Raw genomic sequence first — 13,219 nt, forward strand, 5'->3', positions numbered from 1 at the left:
AAATTAGATAAAGCAAATTATTTAGAACTCCCCGAGGTTACTGAACTTGGAGCTCTGTAGGAACTAGGAAGATGGCGAAATGCCCCATTTAATTCCTTTAGAGTTGTAGGAAATGTAGGCATTGGCTAAAACCTCTTAGCTGTCTTCAGATTTTTTTTTTAAGTTTTTTTTTTTTTATCATTTAGAAACAATCATGCCATGCGGAGGTAGCGTGTAATAGGCCCATCGCATTTAAGTGGATGTGGAATAAAATAGAATAAAACATGGAAGAAGATCAAACAGAAAAACCGTAACCACTAAACATTTTGTATGTTTAACATTATTGTTTGTCTATAGTGTTCTCGTAGAGCAGTAGTTCTGGCCATTATCGGCCGACTGGCATTAGGACCAAGTGTGGTGGCACAGGCCTAGTAGCGGTGTGAATCCGAGTGAGAGAGGACTGTAGCGAGCGACAGACCAGTGGCTGCAGCACCGCACCATCGTGATCGCAACAAGGAAAGGTCTGAGCGAGGAACTCTAAGAAGGTGTGGGACGGTGAAACTGAATGGTGAAAGAACAACGATCATTCGTCTTTTTAATTCTGACTTTCGTAAACCCCAGCAACAAAGTAGACGAAAATTAGCTGCGCTTCATATCCAGGACCCTTACCGAAGGAACCATGGATTATGCGACTAGAAAAACTTCAGTAAAACTTGTCTTGCTGATTTTAACAGGTGAGTGTGCTTTTACATAAAGGCTAAATAACGTTGACCCAGTTCGTGGATTTTATGATTTTCAAAAGTTGACCTTAATCACAGGCACAAAATCAGAGTAATTCTGAAGGTTTTGACTATTCAAATAGTTATCACTGAGAATAGCTTGTTTAATTATGATGTTCTATATTCACCTTATTAGCGCCACAAACTGTATACGGACATTTGTAAGATCTAGTTTTTCTGCATCTAGATCGTAAAAGCACCAGATTATTTTGAATATACTTCGATGTTTTCGAACGTAGACTGACTGTGTTTCATTTCAAAAGTACCCTTGAATGCGTTTAGTCAATGTTGTAGTTTTCACACTACTTCAGGTCCTTTGATTTGTGCGCCACCGACTGCCCAAAAGCGTCAGTTTTTACTTGCTTGTAGTCAGTTATGTTTCATTTAATCACAACCACGCATATAAAAGTGTGTTCATTTAATCCACTGATCCTGTAAACAACCACAAATAGCTAATACCATGCAACCTATGATTAGTGACAACTGATGAACAATCTTTGTTTTAATATGTAATTTTTATTTATCTGCATTTTAAATAATCAAAATATCCTGCAAACATTTGGCTCTTATTTATTATTACAATGTTATTGTTTAATATGATATACATAAAAATAGATTTTTGCAACATAAAAACATTCTTACATATTTAAGTCCTCTGTATGATGCTCTTTTAAAAACTCCTAATTATCCAGAACCTAGTCCTCTATTTCCCCCTTGTTATACAATCCTACCAGCAAACTCTTTTGGACTTAACAGTTATTCAAGAATGTTAGAGCTCAGGTCCATTCATGACATAGAATGTAATGAAGCAGTAAAAACAGGGTGGTTTAAAAGTGTCATGGGTAGATTTGGCTCGAGTGCTTAACTCTTGTATCCCATAGGACATTTTTGGAAGAGTGTCTCCTTCCTCCTGCCATATGTGTCCCAACAACAAAGTTTTCTTTCTGCTTTTCAGTTCTCAAATTATTCCAGAGAGCTGGAGCACAGCAAGAGGAGTTTAAGACATTATATATACATATATATTTAGAGATTTCTAATCAATCTTGCCTATATATTGTCGATATTAACAATGTTCAGCTATTGTAAGGTGTGATAATTGTTGTTATTTGCCAAGAACAATTATTATACATCTTCATAGGTTGAAATAGTGCTATATATAATAAAACTGTATTGAGCAAATCTGTGCTAAATGATGGTTTATTGTTTAGTGTCTGCTTTAAAACTATAAAGTGTAACAGGCAAATAGAAAGAAATGTGTTTTCACTGAACTCACATATAGCACCAATAGTAAGTCATCCATGATTAAGGTAAACTTAATAGTTTTGACTAAATGTACTATAGGTTTCACATAGACTTGCCTGCTCTTTAATATTTCAAGACATTTCAAAACTCTGGTAGTATTTGATTTTCTCTGCATTGGATTGTCAAGATTGATTACTATAGGGATAGCAGTTTATGTATGGAGAACTGTCCTTTGTATTTTAAAATACACTACTCAAAAAATTAAGGGAACACTTAAATCACACATAGCATCTCAATCAACAAAACATTCATAGTGAAAATCTTTACTGATATATATTGTGTACTTGTTGAGAACAAAATGATATACCAACAGTCAATGGAAACCAAAATCATCAATCCACTGAGGGCTGGATTCAAAGTCACACTGAAAATCAAAGTAAAAATATGATTAAAGACATTCCCACCCATTATGTTTTTGCAATCTCCTCCACAAAATCACTCTAGAACGAGCTGATAGAAGGTCTCTGAATTTTCTGGTGCCAGGCTGGCTAGCTCATCAATGCAAAAAATAACTGAGGGTCTGCATGAAGGCTACAAATATGATATAACTGTATGAGGTAATTTGCTACACTTTTGCACTAACAGCTATAAACTTGAGGATTAGAAGAGTTCCCCTTTACGACTCACCATGCTAAAAGTACTGCAGTTGTTGCATGGATCTAGATTGAAACTGCTGATGCATAAATGTTTAATACTTAAAAATGGCAACGAAGCATAATGAAATTGAACTGATGTGCACTTATCGGATCACAAAGAAATGCATCAGGTTTCCTGACTGAGGTAGTATATATTGCACCTTTCACGTTTTTATGTCATGACATTTACACTGCTTTGAAAGTGAGCCAGAATATGATTAATATGATCCATGATCCATGATTAAGGTAAACTTAATAGTTTTGACTAAATGTACTATAGGTTTCACATAGGCTTGCCTGCTCTTTAATATTTCAAGACATTTCAAAACTCTGGTAGTATTTGAAAAAATACTAAAAATATAAACAGACTGATCAAATTTGCGTAAATGTCATTACAGCAACTCAAAATGTCACTCAAAAGTGTGTATGGCCTGTATGCACTCCTGATAACCTCTGGGCATGCTCCTGATGAGATGCCAGGTGGTGTCCTAGGGGATCTCTGGATCAGGACATCAGTGAGCTCTTGTACAGTCTGTGACACTACCTGGTGGCAGCGCATGCACTGATACATAATGCCCCAGGTTCTCATTTGGATTCAGGTCTGGGAAAGTCAATGGCATCAATGCTGTTTTCATCCAGGAACTGCCTACACACTCTGGCCACATGAGGCCAGGCATTGTTCTGCACCAGATGGAAGCCATGGCCCACTGCACCAGCATAAGGTCTGACAATGGCTCTGGGGATTTCATCCCGGTACCTAACAGCAGTCAGGGTACCATTGGCTGTCACATGGAGGTTTGTGTGAAAATCCAAGGATATGCTTCCCCCAATCTGCACTGACCCACCACCAAACTAGCCATGCTGGATGATGTTCCAGGCAGCATAACATTTATCACTTTCATGTCTGTCACATGTGCTCAGTGTAAGCTTGCTCTCATCTGTGAAGAGAACAGGGTACCAATGACAGTGCTAATTCTGGTGTTCTCTGGTGATTACCAGTGAAGCTGCACAGTGGTGGCCATGACCACACGTCCCACTAGAAGATGTGGGGTTCTCATGCCACCCTCATTGTGACAGTTTGGTCAAAAACATACACACCTGTAGCCTGCTGGAGGTCATTTTGTAATGTTTTGGCAGTGCTCCTCCTGTTCCTCCTCACACAAAGGAGCAGATAATGGTCCTGATGCTGGGTTGATGCCATTCTATGGCTGTGTCCAGTTATCCCTGTGTAATGGCCAGTCTCCTGGTAACTCCTCCTTGTTCTTGAGACTGTGCTGGGATACACAGCAAACCTTGTGCTGGCAAGGAGCTGAACTACCTGTTCAACCTGAATGGGTTGCAGGAACTTACTGGCACATTCTACCAGTAACAATAAGGACACTAGCAAAATGCAAAAATACAGTTCTGTAGAGAAGAATCAGTTAGCAAGGATAAGGACAGAGTTATCTGTGACAACTACCTACAGAACCATTCACTTTTTGGGGTTGTCTTGCTGTTGCTTCTCCAGTGTTTGTAACTTGTGCTGTTGCTTTCATTTACACCAAAGCTGCTGAAATTGATTTACAATTGCTTATGCTTCCAAACCGGACAGATTGATATCCTTTTGTTTCCTTAATTTTTTTTTAGCAGTGTATAAAACAAACAGTATTCATTTTCAATTTTATTTTCATTTGGCTGGTTCAGGTCTACTGCATTCGCTGTTTGAGAAAGCTGGCCGCAGAACTTTCACCTGTTTGTTTACATTACTTTCACTACATAATTTCTCTCAAAGCATAACTGGAAAGTTTGGCAACTTATGATTCAGCATATGTGTAAGACACTGTTGTTCTACACACTGCTGATATCCAGTAAATTTCCCTAAATAAAAACCCAGAAGAGGTCTGTTTCAGTTGTAGACCTGCAGTTCTTTGTTGTAACTGGTGCTTTTAGTGAGATTGATGTTGGGACTGCAGGGATAAATTATACCTGTTTTGATATTTCTAAGCACACTATCATTTATTTATACAAACAAACACTGCTCTGAGGTGTTCTTTTAGGAGTTGTTTGGTTATGGCTGTTGTGGGGCTGGACTTCAGTCTATTTACTAAAAAGAGCATAGTCTAGTAATGCGCTACCAATCTGCAAACATTACCAAGGAAATACTGATATACTTTTGTTTATATGGTCTTGTTGTATGCACTGTACAGATCCATTCTGACAACAGTATTTATGTAATGTTTAAGTACTGTACTGACTCAGTCCAATGAGTCACATGATGAGACATGGTAATATTTTGGAATTAAGAATTTCTTTATCCTATCAACCGAAAGCCATAATTGTTATTGCTGTTTGTTTCTTTGTTACAGTCAAACTGTGAATTGATTAAGCCACTTAATCTGCAGACGTATAATTTAGTTACTAATCGAGGTATATTATTTGGTAACTACATTGTATTATTCTATAGCCACATCGAAGCTAATATTTATGAAAGGTTTGTGTGGCATTTTGACACAAGATGCAAGTGGGGGGAAAAGGAAATCTTTTATTATCTTAAAAAACACTTGAAATAGTCCAGTGTTCGTTGAAGCAGGAAAAAGCGTCTTGGCTACAGACTGTAGCAGGCGATAATGCGAAGTGCTGAAGTGCAGCAGATGTGGGGTCTAAATAGGAGAGGGGTGAGTGGCAACAGGTAAATGGGATATCTAACATGTGGAAGCTTGATAGTGGGAGAGTGGCTAAGGATGATGATTGGCAGGAATTTGTGTGTGTGTGTGTGTGTGTGTCCCTGACTGGGTAGCATCTGTGATGTGACAGTATGTAGTTTTTATTTATATATATATATATATATATATAAAATGTGTGTGTGTGTGTGTGTGTGTGTGTGTGTGTGTGTGAGATTCATAACAGTTGGAGGGACAGCGTGCATTGAAATATGATGCTGAGACCATGTTTCAGATGTTAATGTAAAAGCTGGCCAAATTTGTCTCAGCTCGTCAGACCAGAAATCTGGCATAATGATGTCGTATAGCTTTTAAAAGTACATATATAAAATTAGACATACAAGGAAAAGGCACCATTACAAATGCAGTACGTATACTGTTTTCTTCATTGGGCTTGATGAGTATGTTCCTATTTCCATAACAGTTAAATATCATGCAACTGATGTCACTGGATCTGTTTGCAGTTTAGACAGCTTTCAACATATGGTCTGAATAATGGTAATGTCTTTAGCATTGCATTGGTGATATCCATAACTGATGGCAAACATGATGATATCCATCAGCCAGATTGCATGCAATAATTTCCTTTTTTCTTTTAAAATCGCATTCATTTCAAATGTGGTACGTGTTGTAGAGCAGTGAGATGGCTTCAATGTTGTTTTTGATGGCCATGATGATTTTTTGATGGCCCTAAAGATGCAGCTATCATGTGTTGTAAATGTTTTTTCTGAGACACTTACATTGCCTAAGGCTCTGTGTCACAGGGCTCAAATAAATGATTATCATTATATCAGCCCTGCTTGAAATGCTTAAAGGTAAAGTTTCCTAACAACTCAGTGATATCATCATTACATATCATAAGCATTTTGCATATATCATATACAGATTTACAGATATTTTTTCATTTGCTTCAGTTGTCTGTCACTGAAATGATGAGATAAGAACTAATGGAGTCATGGGTAACTTCGGAAAGCAGGAAGGAGAAGGTTGGAGGGTTATGACTGGACATGCGGGCTCTTTTGGTCTTCTGTGTAGATCACTTGGGTAAATGACTGCCTGTTAGCTATGAGCAATAGTTGTAAGTGTTCTGTGACCAGCCAGTGCTCAGGAGTCTGCCTAGTCATAATCATAAAGTATTTCTTTAAGAGAAAAAACTTGGATGTACTCATTTGCTTCTTAATGTTGTTAATCAAACTAAGTCAGCAGTTTGTTTCAAGTCAGCGTCATCACTGACATCAGCGACATCACTGACAACAACCAAAACTCTACATTCTAAACACTGTGTAGGATTTGTTAGGCTTTTGAACCCTACTTCAGGAGTAGAGTGTGGGAGGCTAAGAGGCCACTGGCATGATACAATTTAATTCTAATAAACTCACAAAAGCTGTGGTTTGCAATTATAATTTTCTCAACTGATTTACCATACAAATTTGCCTGTTTTCAAAACACATAACACAAAAATTAAAACACATTGCCCATGATACAAAGACTTTCAATCTTACTACAAATACTTTTATGATGTTTGTGGATTTTTTTTTAAAACAATGCAATATGGTAACCAATGAGCAGATCAATTGTGCACCCAAACCAACACAGGATTGCAGTTCATTGTTCATGTTCAAGAAAACATACTTAAGGTGGTTTAGTGTCTTACAAAATTAAAAAAAAACATAAAATGTTTACTTCAGAGGAAGGATTTTTATAGATGCAGAGTCACATAGAAGAGTTTTACAAAAACAAATCATAAACCTCTTCCAACTGCTTTAGATTGCAATGTTTAATTTGTCCAATCTTTTATTCCTGTCAGGCCAGTAAGCTTCATCTACATCACAGTTTATATTTTATCTTGCAAGGCACCCAGGAAAAAAATTGACAGTAGTGTCGAATCCAACCCTGGTGTGCCTCTGCTGTTGTGCCATCACGGGTCTCCTCAATGGCATGCAAAACTGTTTCCCATTCATACGGCTCGCCTTCATACACTTTCTGCCTCCAGGCTGAAAAGAACTCAGCAGGATTTATAAAGAGTGGCTATGGTATCAGAAAGAATACCTCAAAATGCAAAAAGCTGGGCTTCAAGCCATTCATGTGGTGAATGATAGAATTATATAAAGTCCCATATGACCACATGTGCCACATCTGGTCTGTCTTGGTCTCCTGCTTGTCAGAGGAGGAGTGCATCTCTGAATGTAGCAAGGAGCTGTGACAAACTAAACTGTGCATTGTTATTTCAGCACATATTGCTATATTTCCACTTCTCTGTCCAGGGACTGTGACTGTGGCATGTTGACCAACGCAGATCCTTCCTTGCCTTCTTTTCTTGCACAAATTCAGTCCAGACTTGTTGACATATGCACAGTTGCATACTCTGGGGCTGCCACCAAGTTCAACAATTCTGTGCAAATACAGGGCAACATATGTACAGGCATGTTCTACCCATGACTCCTTTTATAGTAAACTCACTGGCAAACAGCCCTTTTTTAAAACCAACTAATAGCTAAATGGTCTGCAAACAATCCCTGTGGTACAGATAATATGATTTCATATGATGAAAAAGGATCAGAGACAATTGAGAGTTTTGTTCAAAGATTAAAATGTTTCCATGTATTTTAGATAATTACATTTGCATTTTTGTTTTTTGTATTACTTTAGCAGTTATATATTATTGATTTAGAGAAACCTCTTATTAGTTTAGACCGCTGTGTTAAGTGTTTGAGAACAGGTAAATTTGTAGTGAGAAATTGTTTAAATCGGTTCGAAAAAACTGCAATAAATGCTTCCACAGTCCAAACAACTAATTGTCAAGTTGCGGTGAGTGGGTATGAAAGGCCCGTGAGTACATGAGGAAAGAAGAAAAAATGCCAACCTGAAGCCTCATTTCTAGTGCCATGGTTGGAGGGATTTCATTGAAGTGTGTGCAAAATTGGTATTTGATATGACATTTTGATTTCATTAGTGCTCTAAGAGTGTTAATATTTTGTCAAAAGAGTGAGCTTGTATTAAAGGAAAGGAAATACATGTTTCCTTCAGTGGGGAACCAGTTATGTTTTATGGCACATTTTTATTTGAAATAAGTCAAGGCGGAACTCCTGAAACCATCCACTTTCCCACTGAGAAGCAAAAAAATGTAGCAACTGAAGTATTGTGCAAATGTACTATTAGAAATAGGATTAGGATGCTTGAAGATGAGGTGAGATAGTGATTGGCTGTTTCTGTCATGTGGGCCAATGGTTTATATTTTGTATTTTATGTGAATAAAATTTATAGCTTGTCAGCAAGAGATTTAAGATGACATGCAGCCCTATGGAACCACCACCAACTACAGTTCCAAGAAGCCTCTAAGGAGATAATCATCCCCAGAGTACTAATCCAGCCCACCTGTGCATCATTACAATTACCTTTATATACTCTGTTCACATACTTCCTCATTGCAAAGTATTGCCTCTAGTTACCTGAGCATACGGAGCGTTGTATATTTACCTGCTGTTTACCTGTGTATTGACCTATTTACGTTTCTAGTTCATTTACGAGTTTTGCATTGCTCGTGTTACTCCTGTTTGCCCCTGTCTTACTGCCTTGCTCTCAGCTTCTCTGATTCTAGATTTGTCCTTTGGATTTATTTGCCTCTCGGACTTCCTTTCTGGATTATTTCCTGAACTGTTTGTGAAACTAATAAACTGTTTGCCTTTTGTCATCCGGGAGCGTCTGACCTGTCTTGCTGCATGACATAGGCAAAGTATTATTTAGGCATGTTGAAGATTATGCATCACGATATTTTATAGTAAGCATTTATAGCAACATGATTTCAGACATTTCAAATTAATCCCTTGAATAAAATCTGAGTGAAAAGAAAAAAATTACTATCGTCTTCTGATATTTTAATTTCCATGCACTGCACTTAGATTTGACGGAAACCCAGATAGACTTCAGAATGTAATCTTTGCTTTCTGACATGTTCACAACTTCCACCCTGAGCTAATAAAATTTAAATTAATGGTAAAAACATTTGCAACAACAGTCTGGTTTCAAAATGTTGTTCAAGGAGTTAAGAATGCACCTAGTGTGCTAAAGGCCAGAGAATCCTGAAAGTATTCTAAGGAAGAAGTTCTTTTGTATAACCTGTAAAAACCTTAATTAATTTGTTATACATGATCTTCCATGGTGTCACACTTATAAGGGAATTCGTGTGCAGCAGTAAGGCCAATTTGTTTGTTCATTTTCCTATGCAATTAGAAGTGACATTCTCAGTGGGAAAATAATTCAGAATTTTTGGAAAAACCAGGACTGAACAAAAGGACCAAACTCTATGGATAGCTATGAAAGTGATTTTATTTTTGAGCTGTTTTAATATAATTTTCTGCAAAAATGGGATGGAACACAAAATAGTTTGTGAGAAGCATTTGGGCTTCTTTTATTTTTAAAAGGTTTTCTCTGGTCTGGGTGTGTACCTTTCTAAAGCTGCTCTAAGTGTATTTCTTGAAAAAACTGATTTAAATAAAACAGAAACCCTTTAGTCAATCATAAAAGAACATAATAGAATACAGATAATATCTGTGTGCTTGATGTAGGTAATTATAATGCAGCTGCTTGGGCTCATTACTTATTACTACACCATTAAGGCCAACAAATGATCTTAAGAGAATGACCATTCATGTAGCACAGTACCTTTATAAATGCATAAATGAAATATAAACCCACTGCCAATGCATGCACATATGATTTTGTGTATATGACACTGTACATGCAAACTGAAATTCTAAATGTATGAATGTGATTTTTTCCTATCAGCTATGTCATTGAATTTCTGTCTAAGGGCAATCTATGTCTAAATACTACAGTAAACCGAGGACTCACTTTGCAATACTTAGGGCTTCGTTCAAATGCCAGGCCATTTTTATATAAATTGTCAAGTTTCAGCTTGTAAAAAGGCATCACCAATAGCCCAGTCTAACAAGGAGCCTCCTTATGAGTGCTTTAGTTCAGGAGCAGATGGTATAGGCAGGAATACAGTAATTCCTCAGTTAGAGAAGACCAAGCCTCCCGTTAGTGGCATTTGGCACTCTCCCAGCAGATAAGTCAGCAAAACACACAGGCCTGGCTGTTCTCCGAGGGGAGGAGTTTTCCACTTAAGCAGCTCTAGCTGGCAGGAGTGGGATAGGGTGGGGTGTAGGGTGGGGTGTGGGATGTGGGGTTAGGGGTAAGGGGGGGGGGAGTGGTGCAGGGTTAAGTGGATGGCTATGTGGTTAGCTGAGTCCTGGTGTTTGTCTGTCAGATGGGCTTCCTCTCTCAGCCCAAATTTGGCCCAACAGGTGGGCTAGACACCATGCCATGCCACTGTGTTCACACAACACAGAGCACTAATAAAGCAGTTTGATCAGTCTTCGCAAGGCATCATTGGAAGATTGCTGAAGACTAGCCAGTACTGATAGTTGGGCTTCACTGATGAAGAATAGCCAATACTGGTGCCTAATTACCAGTTTGCACCAAAGCATTCAAGAGAAATAATTGTGCTGTTAACTCCAATTATAGTTTGAGAGCTAAACAGCATTTAATTCTTTTTGACTCATAACCCTTGCCACTAAAAATCATTCCAGTAACTCATTTTAACTGCCAGTACTCTGACCATGTGTCATAAGGATGTATAGATGTGATTGTTGTTTTACAACACTCCATCATGGTGGGGGTTCAGTATGAAGGCCAACTGCTACAGTTTCCCTTTTTTGCAATTACAATTTTACCATTGTATGTTTGAGGGCAGATCACATGATTTTATTGTCACATGATATTCCTTGGGGGCTATAGTTGTGCTACGTGTCAGTCTATTCTGGATTATTGCCCTTTTGAGTCCAAGCACTTCAGTGGGATGCTTTTAACTGCTGTCTGTGGCTTTTGTTTCCAGTTTATTTTTAACAGCCTTACCCAGTTAGTTTTTCCTAGTCTTGAACAGTCACTTCCTTTCATCAGGGTACACATTTAAGACTTTGCTCTGATACTCTCTGAATAAAAGCTCTGAATAAATCGAAAATGAGAAAATACTGTGTTATTTTCTCCTAATCTATGTTTTTTGTGCTCTCAGTGACATAATATGCTTTAACCATAAGGTAATTCATATCTCATGGCATTGGTTGTCAGGCCATTTTGTTTATGGCTATGCAATAGATTTTTATAGCAACTGATTTACCAAGGCATTTATACATGCCATCCCTAATTTTTATGTCAGATATGAAATTACTATGTCCTGAAGGACATTTCTGTCTCACTCAAACAAAAAGAAAGCAATTGAAAGTTATTTAAAGACATCATACCAATCCTGAAAAAGAACAGACGCTATAGGTGAACTAGGATAAATCACTTAGGCAGTCAATCAAGGACAATTATGCTAAGCTAACATAGTTCCACTTTAGAATGAATTTTGCTTTTGCCTGCTATGATTAATTTAATGGACAGGTTCATTTGCTTTTTAAATTATCATGGTCTCCCTATGGGTTTGCTTTGGGGTCCATGCAAGTGTTGGAAAGTGATGAAAAGTTATTTGGTCATGTGGCTGAGACCAGCTCTTTTTCTCATTTCCAACTAAATAGATGATTGTAGCCTTTCCACATAAGCCCTCCAAACATTCCAAAGGGAAAGTAATGTAACCCCCTGTCCTTTTTTTACTGGTTAGGAGATTTCTTTTGTATGTGCTGAAAAAATAGTGAATACATTTCCATGACCGTAATGATTCAGTAATATACATGACTCTAACTGCATTAGGTTGTTTATTATGATGCTCCTTAATAAGACCAAATTATGGAGATCTGGTGATTTAGCCACACCTACTGGCAACAGTAGCTAGGCATGCAATGCTGAGAAACATTCACAGTAAAATAGGTCATGCTGAAGAGCCAGTGACTTTAAATGTGGCACTGTAATAGGACTTGAGTCAGTTATTGAAATTAATGTCCTGCTAGCTCTACCCCAGTAAGTGCTAACATTATGACATGGAAGCCATGAAGTGGATGATGACGCACACTTACAGAGTGCTGTTACTACAAGCTGAATCACTGCCTCTGGAAGCAATATCAGCACAAGATCTTTGCGTCAGGAGCTTCATGAAAGGTGTTTCCTTTCCAAGCAGCTGCACACAAGCCTAAGATCACTATGTGCAATTCCAAGCATCAGCTGGAGCACTGTAAAGCAAATGGATGCCAGTATAATGCTACCTACCAGAATGGATTGTATTCATTCTGGTGGAGGAGGGATAATCATCTGGGGCTGTTTTTCAGGGTTTGGGTTAGGTTTCATTGTTCCAGTGAAGGGTAATGGTAATGGTAATGGTACAGCATACAAAGACATTTAAAACAATTATAAGCTTCAACCTTGTGGCAACAATTTGGGGAACGCCCTTTTCTGTTCCAGTGTAATTGTGCTCCTGTGCGTAAAGCAAAGCCCAATGACATGGTTTGATAAGTTAAGTATTGAACATATCCAGTGGACACTACAGAACCCTGACCTCAGTCCCACTGAAAACCTTTGGAATTAATTGGAATGTTGACTGGAACATTGACTTCCCATGGAGTTTGTGTAATGGGTTCTCCAATAACCTTGTACATGTGTGATGTTCAGTGTGATGTACTTTTGGTCATATAGTGTATATTGATAAAAGCAGAACCATGGCAAAGCTTTTAGTAGGGTACTCACAATTCTATTTTCAGCTAATGACTGGAGCAACACAGCCAGATATTATACTAAAAGCTTTGCTTAATGATTTGTTACAGCTGATGTTATCAAACTTGGGATCAACTTTAGGGGTGGCTGACTCAACCACTTCTACTTTGCTCTGTCAACA

The 13,219-nt window shown here is 38.0% G+C and overlaps 1 protein-coding gene across 5 annotated transcripts in view; it reads left to right on the forward strand.

Moving 5' to 3' along the window:
* The first annotated feature begins 435 nt into the window (after nt 1–435).
* The window catches only part of ltk (leukocyte receptor tyrosine kinase), a 39,848-nt gene continuing 27,064 nt past the window's right edge, over nt 436–13,219 (forward strand). For all 5 annotated transcript variants that reach the window (XM_081721982.1, XM_081721983.1, XM_081721985.1 and 2 more), the window contains exon 1: nt 436–713. In XM_081721982.1, the coding sequence (XP_081578108.1) occupies nt 659–713 (55 nt within the window). In that variant the 5' untranslated portion in view covers nt 436–658. The remainder of the gene's footprint in view (nt 714–13,219) is intronic.

Source organism: Electrophorus electricus, chromosome 10, assembly GCF_041902795.1.
Source record: "Electrophorus electricus isolate QZ-2024a chromosome 10, ASM4190279v1, whole genome shotgun sequence".
Taxonomy (NCBI): domain Eukaryota; kingdom Metazoa; phylum Chordata; class Actinopteri; order Gymnotiformes; family Gymnotidae; genus Electrophorus; species Electrophorus electricus.